At 37.1% G+C, this 16,457-nt stretch overlaps 1 protein-coding gene across 3 annotated transcripts; it reads left to right on the top strand.

Moving 5' to 3' along the window:
• The first annotated feature begins 333 nt into the window (after nucleotides 1-333).
• On the top strand, nucleotides 334-7,002 carry LOC116025149 (protein CHROMATIN REMODELING 8). Of its 3 annotated transcripts, none has more exons than XM_031266261.1 (8): nucleotides 334-475; nucleotides 1,216-1,318; nucleotides 1,578-2,129; nucleotides 2,324-2,702; nucleotides 2,834-3,692; nucleotides 4,500-5,109; nucleotides 5,355-5,807; nucleotides 6,069-7,002. In XM_031266261.1, exons 2-8 carry the CDS (start codon nucleotides 1,226-1,228, stop codon nucleotides 6,750-6,752), a joined length of 3,630 nt encoding a protein of 1,209 aa, XP_031122121.1. In that variant the 5' UTR covers nucleotides 334-475; nucleotides 1,216-1,225; the 3' UTR covers nucleotides 6,753-7,002. The 3 variants fall into 3 exon arrangements, with proteins under 3 accessions (XP_031122121.1, XP_031122119.1, XP_031122122.1); XM_031266259.1 differs by lacking the exon at nucleotides 334-475 and adding an exon at nucleotides 482-930; XM_031266262.1 differs by lacking the exon at nucleotides 334-475 and adding an exon at nucleotides 960-1,110.
• Nucleotides 7,003-16,457: the final 9,455 nt, after the last annotated feature.

The following is a 16,457-nucleotide window of genomic DNA, read 5'->3' as shown; positions in this document are numbered from 1 at the left end:
CGAAGGAGATATTGTTTTTTACTCTAATCAGTGAGCCCCACCAAAAAAAAAAAAAAAAATCCATGGTGGGCGTGAGGTGCACCAGAAATGCCCAGTTCTCGCTGGGCGTGTTAACCTTTTTTTTTAGAACTTATTTTTCTTGTTTTTATTTTTTTCTCTCCCCTTTCTTACTCGACTCCTTACAACTTGCGTAAAAGCTTAATATTGAAAATTATCTAACTCTTGTCATATTTAATTATTTAGCATTTGTTTTTAATTTTTTATGCTTTTTTTTTAGCATTGGATTAGCGGTATACGTATTGGTGTAGTCTTGGATGACACGTATAATGGCTACGATGAAGCTACGTATTCTTCAGGAAATTTCAACTCTGTAAGGCATCGCTCGCCTGCAATCCTGCTGCCCTACTTGGACCGTTGAGGAAAGCCGAAGCGGCGGTAGCAGCACGACGGCAGCCCCGATCGGAGCATTTTCGCGGTATCCATTATCCAGATTAAACAAAAAAAAAAGACTGTACCCAAAATTCTCAAATTACTAAACCTGAAATACAAAACTATAGGAAAAACAATATAAGTCGCGGTTCTAGGGTTTCTCTGGCATTTATCGATCCTAAAACCCTCTGGGAATGGGGTTGGGGGAATAAATTTTGAGTGTAAGGATAGCAGTTTCGCGATTCGAATTTGCATTTAGCTGCGACTGCGTACTATAGTTGATGGGATTATTTCTGAATTTATTTGTAATATATGTGCATTTCTAGAGTGTGCATTTGACATGACATGCTTTGCTTCTGTGATGAGAATTTTAAATTGTTTATTATAATCCCTGGACGCATGAGTGTTCTAGCGTTGTATGAATTAGATTAGAATGAAACTTTAGAAGATTAGCATGAAGCTGGGGAATTTCTGGTGAAGTAGAAGTTCAGCTACAATCAGGTTTGTTGGGTGGATACTTTATGGCTCTTGTAACCCATAGAATATCTGTTTAGTGATTTTTGGCTGATTTCTATGAGTTCACCTAATATCTTAATATAAAATTGGGGTTACAATACAATTTTCATCACACACAAAATCAGTATTCAAACTACAGCTTCTATGAGCTCTGTGCTTTCGAAGGTGCTATTATGAACAACTATATACTACATACTATGTTTATGAATGTAAGTCTTTTGATTCCAGATTGTAATGAGTGGATCTTCTTGTGTGTCTGTCTTTATCCAGAAAAGTGCAAATGGAAGAAGATGAGGAGGATAGGGTTTTATTCAGTAGTTTGGGTGTTACATCTGCAAATCCTGCAGATATTGAGCGCAATATATTCGGACAGGTTTGTTTATTGCTCCAACTTTATTGCATCAAATGTAGAATATTGGAGTTATCCATATTATGAAGCAATAGTCCAACTCAAAATGTATAAAGTAATAACTGAAATATGCTATTCTGAACTTCAGAAGACCTGAGATGGTGGATGAACACTTATTACACCCCTCTAAAACTGTTTTTGGTTTAATATAAATCTCTTGATATATGCCATTTCCCCTGGCCCTGGGAATATGTGAGTGACTAGATGTTTATGGTATTGCCAGACAGAAAATGGCTTTGATGCGAGCAATGAGGCCGCAAGGAGTATGGAAGTGGAGGCTACTGAACACAATGCAACATCATCTACCAAAAAAACAGATATGTGTAATAAACTTAGAGCCGTGGAAGTTGAAATACAGGCAGTTAAGAGTGGTTTTGAACGGTTAGAGAACTTCAGAAGAAATGATGAGCAGGTCTCTGATAGAGAAGATGGCCATGAAAAAAGGGATATAGAGACTGAGCAAAGCACTACTCAAGCTCCGCTTAATGATTTAGACCTTCAGCGTGCTTTGGCTGCTGATAGACTAAAAAGCCTATTAAAAACAAAAGCTCAACTCAAAAAGGACATCTCTGATTTGTCTAATGATTCTACGCAAGATACTCTTTCTGTGCTAAGAGATATTGTTAAGGAACAGCCTAAACCCAAACAAAGGCTAAAAGAAGCTAAGAGCCCAAGCAAGAATAAGAAAAAAAGGATAAAGACAGCATCATTGGATGATGATGATGATGATTTTGATGCAGTACTGAATGCAGCATCTTCTGGATTTGTTGAAACAGTAAGTAATTACTCTGTATCAAATTATTTTGCCTGAATTGCATGAAAAGCTTAACTTTTGCCTTCTTTCTTGGGCTTGGGGAATTTTGAACTTTTTTTGGGTACTAGGGGAATGTTAGACTTTTAGTCTTATTTATATACTTCACTAAGCAATGGATATAACCACATGATTCATTTATTTATATATATTTTTAGGAAAGGGATCAATTGGTGAGAAAAGGAATTTTAACTCCCTTCCACAAGCTCAAAGGTTTTGAGCGTCAAATTCAAGAACCAGGGCAATCCAGTAGGCACAGTCTGCAAGACAATAGTGATCTGGTTTCAACTAGCTTAGCGAATGCTATCCAGTCAATCTCAGAGGCTGCACAATCTAGACCAACAACAAAGCTGCTTGATTCTTCATTATTACCAAAACTTGAGCCACCTACCTATCCTTTTCAAACTCCAAGAAAACATGTCAAGATCTCACAGTCTGCAGAGAATGGCAGAAATGATAAGAAGAGGAAGAGAAGGCCAATACCTGGCAAGAAATGGAGAGCAAAAGTATCCCGTGAAAACAGAGATGAAGGACCAGGTAAATTTAGGCAGTTGATTCTAGTTTTATTTTCCAATGAGTTAACTATAGAAGTATGTTGCATGACTAAATGTAATTGGTGTTTGTATTATAAAAAAAACTTATTAAGCAATTTCTTTTCCTTGTGAAAGATGTTGAAATTTCAAGTTATGAAGATGAAAAGGATGACGAAGATATGGATGATGAAAGACAGCCATATGTGATGCTTGAAGGTGGATTAAAAATTCCAGAGACAATTTTTGACAAACTTTTCGACTATCAAAAGGTTGGAGTGCAGTGGTTATGGGAACTTCACTGTCAAAAAGCTGGTGGGATTATTGGAGATGAGATGGGTCTTGGTAAAACTGTACAGGTTTTAGCTTTTCTTGGATCATTACATTTCAGTAATGCCTACAAGCCAAGCATCATTGTATGCCCTCTCACTCTACTGCAGCAATGGAAGAGGGAAGCTAAAAAATGGTATCCAAGCTTTCGTGTGGAGATATTACATGATTCAGTTTCAGTTAATGACTTGCCTGACAAGAAGAAGGGATCCAAATCTCATGAAAGTGATTCTGAAAGTGAAGAATCACTTGATGTTGATGTTGAAAAAAACTTATCTTTCAGGAATACCAAAAAATGGGATACATTGATAAATCATGTTTTAGGGTCAGATTCTGGTTTGCTGATCACCACTTATGAGCAACTGCGGCTGCTGGGAGAGAAATTACTTGATATAGAGTGGGGTTATGCTGTCTTAGATGAAGGTCATCGGATTCGGAATCCAAATACAGATGTAACTCTTGTTTGCAAGCAGTTGCAGACAGTTCATCGCATCATAATGACTGGTTCTCCTATTCAGAATAAGCTTTCTGAGTTGTGGTCTTTGTTTGACTTTGTCTTCCCTGGAAAGTTGGGAGTCCTACCTGTATTTGAGGCAGAATTTGCAGTTCCCATATCTATTGGTGGTTATGCTAATGCAACACCATTGCAAGTTTCCACTGCCTACAGGTCTGCATTTTGAAATTTTTGAAGTTTGTAGTTCTGGATCGAGAACTTTTTTCTTGCAAAAATAACTGTACCTGAAAGAGCAAAGCACCTGGATGTGCTTTAGTATTGTTCCAACTCTTTTTTGGCCTTTATTTGGTTCATGAGTGCTTATATTAAAAATAGGGTTAGTTGCACATTTGGTTCCTAAGATAGGAATGGTCAAATTAGTCCTTTAACTATAGGGGTGAGCCAATTTTATCCCTTCTCGGGCACCAATGTGATTGAGGATGTCATCTGACAGATTCCATTAAATGGTCACATGTGTGTTTGGCGTATTTTAGGTTCTCACATCAGTCTTTCATTTTTGATATCTGTGGCATGGGACTAATGATTGTCATGATAGGAGGGAATGAGGGATCAAAATAGTCACCTTGATATGTAATTTAGGAACTAAAAATGCATTTCTCCCAAAAGTTAAAGACTAAGGATTTTTTATAATTCTATTTTTTCTCCTGCCTTTGTTTACAAGATCAGCTGGAATTATAGATGGAGGTCATATCAAGGAAGTTGAAGGAAGAGACTGAAATAGCAATTTTTTATGTTTTAAATTTATTATTTTATTATTATTACTTTTTTTTTTTTTTGGTGAAGAAGAATGAAATATAGGAAACACATATGTTTGTATAAATATGTAATATTTGTTACTTAGTAATATCTAATGATTATTGTCAGTTTTGGTAAAGTTTCTAATCTAGAATCTGTCACTATCTTTGATGTTCCTTTTCAGCTTTTCTTACAGTTGGCTTCCTTAACTATTATTATATGCAGATGTGCTGTTGTCTTGCGTGATTTGATCATGCCATATCTCCTACGGCGAATGAAGGCTGATGTAAATGCTCAGCTTCCTAAGAAGACCGAACATGTCCTTTTCTGTAGCCTTACTTCAGTGCAGCGATCGATTTACCAATCGTTTCTCGCTAGTACTGACGTTGAACAGATATTTGATGGGAGCAGAAACGCTCTGTATGGAATTGACGTGATGCGTAAAATTTGTAATCATCCTGATCTTCTAGAGAGGGAACATTCTTGTAGAGATCCTGACTATGGAAACCCTGTGCGCAGTGGAAAAATGAAAGTTGTTGCTGAAGTGCTCAAGTTATGGAAGGATCAGGGTCACCGCGTGCTCTTTTTTAGTCAGACACAGCAGATGCTTGATATTCTTGAAAATTTTCTAGTTACTGGAGGCTACACGTATAGGCGAATGGATGGTGCCACTCCTGTTAAACAAAGAATGGCTTTGATAGATGAATTTAACAATACAGATGAAGTTTTCATCTTCATTTTGACAACGAGAGTTGGCGGTCTTGGAACAAATTTAACTGGTGCCAACAGAGTCATTATATTTGATCCTGACTGGAATCCATCAAATGATATGCAGGTATGCTATATGACTATTTGGATCCAGTGAGTGTCCACATTGAGAATTTGAGCATGAAATTATTCGACTTTAGATTCATGCACACTGGTGGTTTTCGATCCTCTTTCCTAGTGAGTATGAAGGAGAAAATGAGAGCCCATTCATAAACAAAAACATGATTATTATTGAGCTTGAAAGCTTTGTTTTTTTTTTTGTTTTTTTTTTTTTTCATCTTTTGCTTATTATAATCGTCATTAATATGTTAGGCAAGGGAGCGTGCTTGGCGTATTGGTCAGAAAAAAGATGTGACTGTTTACAGGTTGATTACCCGTGGAACAATAGAAGAGAAGGTGTATCACAGACAGATTTACAAGCACTCACTTACAAACAAAATCTTGAAGAACCCACAGCAGCGACGACTTTTCAAAGCTCGTGATTTGAAAGATCTCTTTGTATTGAATGATGATGGGGAGAATGGTTCTACAGAATCATCAAATATTTTCAGCCAGTTAAGCGAGGATGTAAATATTACTGGGCCTCAACACCCTGATCAAGAAAAAGATAAATCTATTAAAACAAAGCCAGCTGATCATGGCACTGCCATGGAAAGAGATAATAACTCAGGAAGCAATGGTGAAGAGAAAGCTGATAACAACAATGGTGATGTAGATGAAGACACTAGTATCTTGCGGAGTCTTTTTGATGCCCATGGCATTCATGTGAGTACATGTTCTCTCTTACAGAATTTTCATGAGTTTTCCCTTGTTTCCCCTCTCAAAAAAATCATTCTTGCAAAAATCTGTTTTACCAGTTGATGACTAATTTCAGATAACAAAATGGTCAGTACTTTCTTTGGATTTATATTGCTTTCCTTTTTCCATAAGCTAATCTGTCAAATGTGCATATGTTAAATTCTGGCTTTAATTTTGTCTTCTTTCTGGAAATTATACCTTTTTACTACAACGATTTTTTTTTTTCAGAGTGCCATGGATCATGATGCTATTGTGAATGCTCATGATGAAGAGAAATTGAAGCTAGAGGAGCAAGCCTCCCGAGTTGCACAGAGAGCTGCAGAAGCATTGCGCCAATCACGAATGCTTCGGAGCCAAGAAAGTGTAGCTATCCCAACCTGGACTGGCAGATCAGGAACTGCAGGAGCACCTTCGTCTGTCAAAAAGAAATTTGGTTCTACTTTGAACCCTCAATTGGTAACTAGTTCAAAGCCTTTGGAAGAGTCATCCATGATAAGCAGCAGGCGAAATGGAATTGCTGCTGGGGCATCTGCTGGTAAAGCGTTATCTTCAGCTGAGTTACTGGCTAAGATTAGAGGAACCCAAGAAAGAGCTATAAGTGATGGGCTAGAGCATCAGTTAAATTTGGGTTCAAGCTCTAACAGCAGGACAAGACCTGCTGAGAATGGGGCTTCCAGGCCATCTCACGGGTCAGCAGGGATGCAGCCGGAAGTTTTGATTCGACAGATTTGTACATTTATACAACGGAAAGGTGGAAGCACCAGTTCGGCAAGCATAGTTGAGCATTTTAGAAGTAGGGTATCATCAAAAGATTTGGCATTGTTCAAGAATCTTTTGAAGGAGATAGCAACTTTGAAGAAAACCCCAAACGGATCATTCTGGATTCTAAAACCAGAATATCATGAAGAGTAGTAAGTACATACCATTTCATCAGCCTTCTGAGACTTCAGGTAATGACTTCTCAAATCTCAACGCTTGCTTTAGATAGATACGGAGTACTATGCAAATATCAAAAAGTCGCTGTTGGTGTACATAGTCAGATGTTGTAGATGATGTTTTCATACCTTTCAGTTAATTATTATTCCTGCTTGGATTTTGTAACTGTTCAAAATTTTGGTTGCCCAATCCAATCCAATCCATTCGTTCTTCTGGCTTGTTGCAATTTGATTCAATTTCGCCTTTTCTTTTCGGGCTTCACTGTAATTGTAAATTTATCTTCTGGAAGTTGGCCACATTATCAGCAGCTCTCGAGACAGACTGACTAGGAATTGAATGAGTGATTGCTAGCTCAAGGTTTAAGGTTTCATTTTCAAATTTCAGTCAGCTATGATGCCTGTGTTTCTTCTTCTCTCCCAACGACTTTTCCTATTTGTGTAATAACTAATAGGACGGGAATTTATATTACTTGATTTGCATGAATTAAATTATTGAAAATTTTAATTTCAGTATTTGGTATTCATGAAAATGGAAAGAGAATATTTTTTTTTTTGAAAACAAAATGGAAAGAGAATTAAGTAGTATAATGACCAAAGTGTCATACTTATTATTATAATATTATTATTATTATATTAATTTTAAATGGCAAGTAAATTTGAATCAAAACTATAATGCAATTCAATTGTTATTTTGAATATGTCCACATTTTTTAGATTGATTGTTCACTTTAGATACAAACTTATATCGCTAAAATATACGGAGTTCACTTTGGATATAAACTTGTATCACTTGAACATACGGAATACGGAGTATTTAATAGCTCTCGAAATTTACTTAATCCCTTTATTTTGAGGTAATATCAGAGGTAGGCATGAGATTCTAATTTCTAGAACATTAATTTTAGGTTTAAAAAGAGATTGATAATTTTGTACTACTTGGGAGAGAGAGAAATTTTAATTTTAATTTCGTGAAAATGAGGAAAATACAATTCCCTTCAACCAATCAAATGTTGCTTGCCTTCAAAATTAGGTGGGAGTTGGAGTGAAATAATTATACTCCGATCTTATATGAGAAACCCAATACGCATGCTAATCCAGTAATCCATTATAAGAGAGCAACTTAACATTTGCTTCTTGCTTCTAATACTCTATTCATTTTTATTATTTTTAATTTTTGAAAACAAACATGCATTAAGTGGTGGAAAAACTCTCTTCTAACCTCCATGGTTAGCTCTCCTTCTTGTTCATTATGACAAGCCTTCTCTTTCACGTCGTTCTCTCCCTCCACCCTTTTGTGTCGCATCTCATGGATGAAGCTTCGGCCTCTAGAGTTCCTCCGATCATTCCCCACCAGTCATACGCAAAGATACAAACCCACCTCAGAGTGTTACTAAACCTCCACAACATGTAACTGCAGAACTGGAAATGTCCTATGCAGCTCTCGAAATGAACGACAAAGAAACAATGGGACTTGAGTTGGAATAGAGTGATGATCTCAGATTCTCCATAATAGGTAGGTTCATCATAGATAAAACAATGAAATGTAAGGACATTAATGAAAAGGACAAAAGGGTGGGTTTACTAAACCTATCCGCACCTTTAATTAGGGATCCACTAACTTCATTATTGCCTTGAATTAGGGATCCATTGTCTCCCCATTATCTGTCATTATTATCCTTATCCAGAAAGTGGTGCAAATAATTAAAGAAGGAAATTTCAGGATTAGTGCATTGATGGAATGCAACTATATAAAGCCATCTTATCCCCTCACTGCTTGACATTAAGTCTCATACACCATTTGAGGGAGTTGAGTCAAGTGAGAGAAAAATAATCAGGAAGCTCAAGCATCTGGAGCAGTTCAGGCAATCATCAAACAAATAACTATGGCTGGAGGTTAGATCCTATATATAAGATTGTGAGTTCACCTATGGATAAGGCTTTTAAAAAGGGTGAACTATCTTTGGTTCTTTAATGTGCCCTTAAATAGACACAACTGAAGAGTAATAATATGCTTAATCTATCCTTAAAGGCACTAAATTCACCTAAAAGGCACTATCTCATGCATAATAAACATTTAATTCAGACCTAGAAGGCTCTAAATTCATCCTTAAAGAACATGCTTTTCTAAAGGAATAATTATAACAGTCAAATAATTATTGCAACAAATATACATATAGCATGCTCAGATTATGCATATTATCAACTCATACTTCATAATTAAATTGCAATACTGAAAGCAATTTAATATAACTCTCAATATTAAATTAAAATTCACATCGCAAATGTAAACTTAATATTTGCTCAAAATTGAATATAATTTAATAATAAATTAAAAAGGAATTAATCTTGAATAATTAAGGAGAGAAGAAGCTCAAATATGATGGAAGTAAAACACTAAAGAAAGCCCATATATAATTATAATGAGTCCAAAAGTTAAAGCATGTCCAAATGACTTAAACAATCTAAATGAGCCCAATTATAATGAGAATTTCAGAAATTGGGTTCGTCCAAGAAATTGGAAAATTAATCCAATCCTCAAATTAGATGGGCCCAATATTTACAACAATCATAAATAGTCCAAATAGGCCCATAAAATTATAAAAGGAAGCCCACAGGTAATTTTTATGGCATTCAAGTCTATCTTATGCATCATTTACATTGGTAATGTATGCAATTCGGTTCTATGTGTGCCTCAAAACTGATATGAACCTTTTGGTCTTTACAGCATCTCAACCCGTTACTCATACTGATTTGACCATTCAAATTCCCCAACTCTGTAGTGACAACTATAAGGTTTGGAAAGAAAGGATTCTCTTGAATTTAGGGTGGAAAGAGTTGGACTATGCTGTCAATAACAATAAACCACAAATCCCTACAAATTCAAGTACACCTGATGAAATTGCACTATATGAGCGATGGGAGAGATCCAATCGGCTCAGTGTAATTTTGATCAAGTCTAATGTTTCGGATTCAGTTCGTGGTATTGTTGACGCATATACAGATGTCAAGCCCTTGCTTGAGGCCCTTGACGCTCAATATGCCAGCTCAGTGAAGTCTTTAACTAGCACCCTTATTATGAAATTTTCTTCCCGTCGTTTAAACACTGTTAAGGGTGTACGTGAGTACATTATGAAGTTTCAGGATATAACAAACCAACTGAAAAAACTCGGGGTAGTTTTGCCGGATACCTTTGTGGTACATCATGTGTTAAATACACTTCCACATCATTATGAGCCATTTAAAATCTCTTATAACACGCATAAGGAAAATTGGTCTATCGTTGATTTAATGACCATGTGTGTTGAAGAGGAGGAAAGGCTTTCAATGGAAATGGGTGAAAGTGTTATGCTTTCCATACCGCAAGGAAAGGGCAAATCTCGTAGTACCACTAAGGCTAAGGGAAAAAGCCAACCTCAAGCTGATATAAAGAAGATGCGAAGGTGTTTTTTCTGTAAAAAGAAAGGACACTTTAAGATAGATTGCATCAAATTCAAGAAATGGCTTGAGAACAAAGGTAATCTATCCTCATTTGTATGTTATGAATCTAATATGTCTGAAGTTAACACTAATACTTGGTGGATTGATTCTGGATCAACAATCCATATTGCAAATTCCTTACATGGACTTCAAGCCTTAAGGAAGCCAGTGGGAAGTGAGCAGACTATCTTATCCGGAAACAAGATGGGCTCACAAGTTGAAGCGGTTGGAACGTGTGAATTAGTATTAAGTAGTGGCTTTGTTTTAATTTTGGAAAAGACCTTTTATGTACCAAGTTTCTCACGAAACTTGATTTCTGTTTCAAGGCTTGTACCATTAGGATTTTCATTTAAGTTTCAAGACAAGTCTATTGTGATTTTTAATAAATCAACTTGTGTTGGAAATGGTACTTTGTCTGATGGTCTTTATCGCATTAATCTACAAAGCAATTCTACATATAATTCTTTACATGTTCATACTAGCACTAAAAGACCAAGTATTAATGAGAATTCCTATATGTTATGGCATCGGAGATTAGGTCACATCTCTATTGAAAGAATTAAGAAATTAGTAAATGATGGGGTACTTAGTACTCTTGATTATACTGATTTTGAGACTTGTATAGATTGCATTAAGGGAAAGCAAACAAACAAGTCTAAGAAAGGTGCCACAAGGAGTTCTACCATATTAGAAATCATACATACTGATATATGTTGTCCGGATATGGACATGATAAGCCAAAAATATTTTATCACCTTTATTGATGATTATTCACGGTTTACATATATGTATTTGCTTTCTAATAAATATGAAGCATTGGATGCCTTCAAAACTTTTAAGGCTGAAGTTGAGAACCAATGTGGAAAGCGAATACAAATAGTAAGATCAGATAGAGGTGGTGAATATTATGGTAGATACACTGAAAATGGACAAACACCTGGTCCTTTTGCTAAGTTTCTTCAAGAACATGGGATTGTCGCCCAATACACCATGCCTGGTTCTTCGGACCAAAATGGTGTTGCTGAAAGAAGAAACCGAACACTTCTTGACATGGTCAGAAGTATGCTTAGCAACTCAAAACTTCCTAAGTTCTTGTGGTTTGAAGCACTGAAAACGGCTACGTATATATTAAACCGTGTTCCAACTAAGGCTGTCCCAAAGACACCTTTTGAATTGTTTAAAGGTTGGAAACCGAGTTTGCAACATATGCGTGTTTGGGGATGTCCGTCTGAAGTGCGTATATATAACCCACAAGAAAAGAAGTTGGACCCGAGAACTATAAGTGGTTTCTTTGTTGGATACGCACAGTCCTCGAAGGGTTACAGATTTTACTGTCCATCTCATTCTACTAGATTTGTGGAATCAAGAAATGCCAAATTTCTTGAAGATGATTTGATTAGTGGGAGGGATCGGTTCAAGGATTTAATTCCTACTCAAGAACATAATGAACTCCATCTTTCTACATCATTAGATAGGTTGATACTAGATCAAAATACCCCTCAGGATCACACGGGTATTGAACAACCTATTGATGAAATTCCACAAAATGCTGAGATTATTCCAGTAGATCAACCAATTCAGGAAATTCCTGAAGAGGAAGTTGAACCATCAACTCTTCAAAGAGAAGGTAGTCCAGCATTAAGAAGATCTACTCGAATTAGAAAATCGGCAATTCCTAGTGATTATATAGTGTATTTACAAGAAAGCAATGTTGGAGAAACAAATGATCCTGAAACCTTTTCACAAGCCATAAGTTGTAAGGAATCTGATTTATGGTATGAAGCCATGAAAGATGAAATGAGTTCCATGCGGAGCAATGATGTTTGGGACCTTGTAGAGTTGCCTAATGATGCCAAGGCTATTGGCTGTAAATGGGTCTATAAAACCAAAAGAGACTCATTAGGCAACATTGAAAGATACAAGGCTAGACTTGTTGCTAAAGGATTCACTCAGCAAGAAGGAATCGATTACACAGAGACATTTTCTCCTGTGTCAAAGAAAGATTCACTTCGTATCATTTTGGCTTTAGTTGCACACTTCAATTTTGAACTGCAACAAATGGATGTGAAAACAGCATTCCTTAACGGTGATCTAGAAGAGGAGGTTTATATGAAACAACCTGAAGGTTTCTCTTCTAGTAAAGGTGAGCATTTGGTTTGCAAGCTCAAGAAGTCCATTTACGGATTAAAACAAGCCTCCCGCCAATGGTATATAAAATTTGATGGGATTATTTCTTCATATGGTTTTGTTGAAAGTCCAATAGATAATTGTATATACCAAAAGGTAAGTGGGAGTAAAATATGTTTTCTTGTTTTATATGTGGACGACATTTTACTTGCAACAAATGATAAAAGGATGCTACATGATGTAAAGCAATTTCTTTCTAATAATTTTGATATGAAGGATATGGGCGAGGCATCTTATGTCATTTGCATAAAGATCCATAGAGATAGATCACGTGGTGTTTTGGGTCTATCACAAGAAGCCTATATTAACAAAATTTTAGAAAGATTTCGGATGAAGGATTGCTCACCAAGTGTTGCTCCTATTGCGAAGGGAGATAAGTTGAGTTTGGATCAATGTCCAAAGAATGATTTTGAAAGAGAATCCATGAAGGATATTCCATATGCTTCAGTTGTTGGTAGTCTTGGTTATGTCCAAGTCTGTACCAGACCGGACATTGCCTTTGCTGTGGGAATGCTAGGTCGATATCAAAGTAATCCGGGTTTAGACCACTGGAGAGCTGCAAAGAAGGTTATGCGGTATCTTAAGGGTACCAAAGATCATATGCTCGTGTTTAAGCAGACGGATCTATTGGACGTCATTGGGTATTCTGATTCAGACTTTGCCGGTTGTGTTGATTCACGAAAATCAACATCAGGGTACATTTTTATCATGGCCGGTGGGGCTATATCATGGAGAAGTGTTAAACAAACTTTAATTGCCACTTCTACCATGGAAGCCGAGTTTGTTTCATGCTTTGAGGCAACTTCACAAGGTGTATGGCTAAAGAATTTCATCTCTGGGCTTAGAATCATGGATTCTATATCTAAGCCGTTAAAAGTTTACTGTGATAACTCAGCTGCTGTCTTCCTAGCTAAAAATAATAAAAGTGGAAGTCGAAGTAAACACATCGACATTAAGTTTTTAGCTATCAGGGAGCGCATTAAAGAGAAAGTTGTGGTCATTCAGCATATTAGTACTGAGTTGATGCTAGCAGATCCTTTGACTAAAGGCATGCCTCCATTTAAATTCAAGGATCTTGTTGAAAAAATGGGACTTTCGTCCACTTTGTAATTTGTATATATATACATTCAGTTTTAATGAAATTCTTTTGCATATGGAAATTTTCTCAAATGTGTACACTTTAATTTGTTGAGAAATACTTCAGTTGGATTAGAAATAAACATATGGTTTATTTCATGAAGTTTTATTTCCTAATTAAGTGTTTGAAGGCAATTTACATTTGATCATAATGGATACTACTCGCACTAATGAGGACATATCATTATGGTTAGTGTTATCTTGTACTTTGAGTTTGATATTTGCACCAAGTGGGAGAATGTAAGGACATTAATGAAAAGGACAAAAGGGTGGGTTTACTAAACCTATCCGCACCCTTAATTAGGGATCCACTAACTTCATTATTGCCTTGAATTAGGGATCCATTGTCTCCCCATTATCTGTCATTATTATCCTTATCCAGAAAGTGGTGCAAATAATTAAAGAAGGAAATTTCAGGATTAGTGCATTGATGGAATGCAACTATATAAAGCCATCTTATCCCCTCACTGCTTGACATTAAGTCTCATACACCATCTGAGGGAGTTGAGTCAAGTGAGAGAAAAATAATCAGGAAGCTCAAGCATCTGGAGCAGTTCAGGCAATCATCAAACAAATAACTATGGCCGGAGGTTAGATCCTATATATTTCATATACTTCAGTTTTAATTCTTACATGAAATTCCTTCCATGAGAGATACGATGGCTACTGTCTGGAAACCTGTCAAAGGAATGGCAGCTAAAGAAATAGCGCACAACACTTCCATGTTCCAATTCTTCCATGAAATCACTGTAAGACGTGTGTTGGACGATGGTCCTTGGGCATATGAACAGAGCCTTCTTGTCCTTGCTAGAATACAACCTAACGTCTCCCCATTGGCCATGTAGATCGACATGACAGAATTTTGGATCCAGATTCATGACATGCCGATCGGCTTTTTCTCTGAGAAATCGGCAAAAGCCATAAGAGATTTTATCAAAAAATTTATCCGATTTGACGAAAACAATTATGCCGGTTGGTGCAAAACATATCTACGAATAAGAGTGGTGATCAATGTGACTCAACCTCTACGAAGCAAAATGCGCATCAGGACAAAGGGGAGGGTTGGCATTACTCTGGAAGGAAGGCACTAAGGTCACCATCAAGTCTTTTACATAGAACCATATAGATGCCGAGGTTTTCCTTAGCTTCGGCGAGACTTCTTGGAGGTTCACCGGTTTCTATGGTGTTCCAGACGTGAGGAATCCTAAGCTCTTGTAAAATTGCTATCCACCCGTAACACCCTTCCTTGGGTTGTTATGGGAGATTTCAATGACATTCTCCATCCAAACGAGAAGAGAGGAGGTAATCCCTAACCCACCAGATTAATTGAAGGATTTCATGAGGCAGTTGAGAGCAGTGGCCTAAGGGATTTCAATTTCGAAGGTCACCAGTTCACTTGGGAGAGATCGAAGGGCACTCTGGGATGGGTCGAAGCAAAGTTAGATAGAGTGCTAATATCGGACTCTTGGGGGGAGGGTTATTCAATCAAGCTAAAGCTTACTCCGTGATGACACTAACTAGCGACCATCTCCCAATTCATATGTAGATGCTGCCTAACACATTCCCCCAAACCTAAGTCAAGATTCAAGTTCGAGAACCTTTGGCTCCGCGAATCAATATGTCGAGATATAATGGTCGAAAGCTGGGGGGAAAACTCAAGGGTTGTTCTTATTTGATAGAGTAGGAACTTGCAGGAATGCTATATGGAACTGGGGAGAAAGTTTGTGACGGATTTTGAGAGAAGAATTAAATTTTGGAAGAGACAAATGGAAAGAACGAAACATAGGCGTGATCCACATGGTTTATCTCTATTCAAAGAAGCGCAGCACCAGTATCTTCGTGTTCTTCACCACCAGAATGACTACTGGTGTCAAAGAGATCAACAATTCTAGCTGAGAAAGGGGGATATCAATTCTTCATTCTTTCACAATACTGTGAGAAAGCATAAACAAAATAATGCAATTGCAGGACTCAAAGATGATAATGGTGATTGGATGGAGAGAGGTACTGGTATGAACTCTATATTTTTTCTTATTTCAACAATATCTTTAAGCCTGTGGGGGCCAATTTGGATACTATATTAAACAGCACTAAGCCTAAAATTTCAAACATGGATAACTCCATGCTGACTCGTGGGATTTTGCTCCAAGAGATCAAAGATGCTTTATTTGAGATGAAACTGGATAAATCTTCGGGCCCAGATGGCCTAAATCCGAGATTCTTCATTCACTTCTAGGATTTGCTTGGCCCTGAATTACTTAGGTTCTGGAAACATTCCTAGTGAGATTAATTCCACCCATATTGTCTTCATACCCAAAAAAGCTAAACCAATGTTCATATGGGACTTAAGGCATATTGCATTGTGTAACACCATCTACAAAATCGTGTCTAAAACCCTTGCAAACTGTTTAAAATCCTTGCTAAATAAGCTTGTTTTTTAGTCTCAATCGGCTCTGTCCCGGGTAGGTTAATAACTGATAACCACACAGTCAACCTGATCTGGAATATGATTTCTACCATCGAGTATATGTTCCTGTTGGAGGGAAGGGAAATAGGGAATGTGTCTCTGGGGAGAGGTTTGCGTCAGGGTGATCCTTTATCCCCTTACCTGTTTATTCTTATTATGGATGTCCTTCACATCTTAATCTAAGAAAGAGCTAGTAGGGGGCTGATTAATGGTATTTCTATAGCAAGAGGGGCACCTAAAGTCACAAATAATTTCTTTGTCGATCACTGCTATGTGTTTTGCAAAGCTTTTGTCCAGGAGAGTAAGGTTGTTAAAGAAGTCATCCAAACGTTCCTTGGAGCCTCTATTTAGGAGGTTAATTTCTCCAAATCCTCAATTACCTTTAGCAAGAATGTCAATGGGGAGTGTCGTGGG

The sequence above is a fragment of the Ipomoea triloba genome, chromosome 7 (assembly GCF_003576645.1).
Source record: "Ipomoea triloba cultivar NCNSP0323 chromosome 7, ASM357664v1".
Lineage (NCBI taxonomy): Eukaryota > Viridiplantae > Streptophyta > Magnoliopsida > Solanales > Convolvulaceae > Ipomoea > Ipomoea triloba.
Note: the sequence above shows the minus strand (reverse complement) of the source record. Positions and strands in the feature narration are given on the sequence as shown.

Coding starts and splice junctions, on each gene's coding strand:
- LOC116025149 (XM_031266261.1), top strand. CDS start 1,226: ATGGAAGAAGATGAGGAGGATAGGGTTTTATTCAGTAGTTTGGGTGTT. Junction 1,319..1,577: donor AGCGCAATATATTCGGACAG/GTTTGTTTATTG, acceptor TGGTATTGCCAG/ACAGAAAATGGCTTTGATGC. Junction 5,110..5,354: donor ATCCATCAAATGATATGCAG/GTATGCTATATG, acceptor TTAATATGTTAG/GCAAGGGAGCGTGCTTGGCG.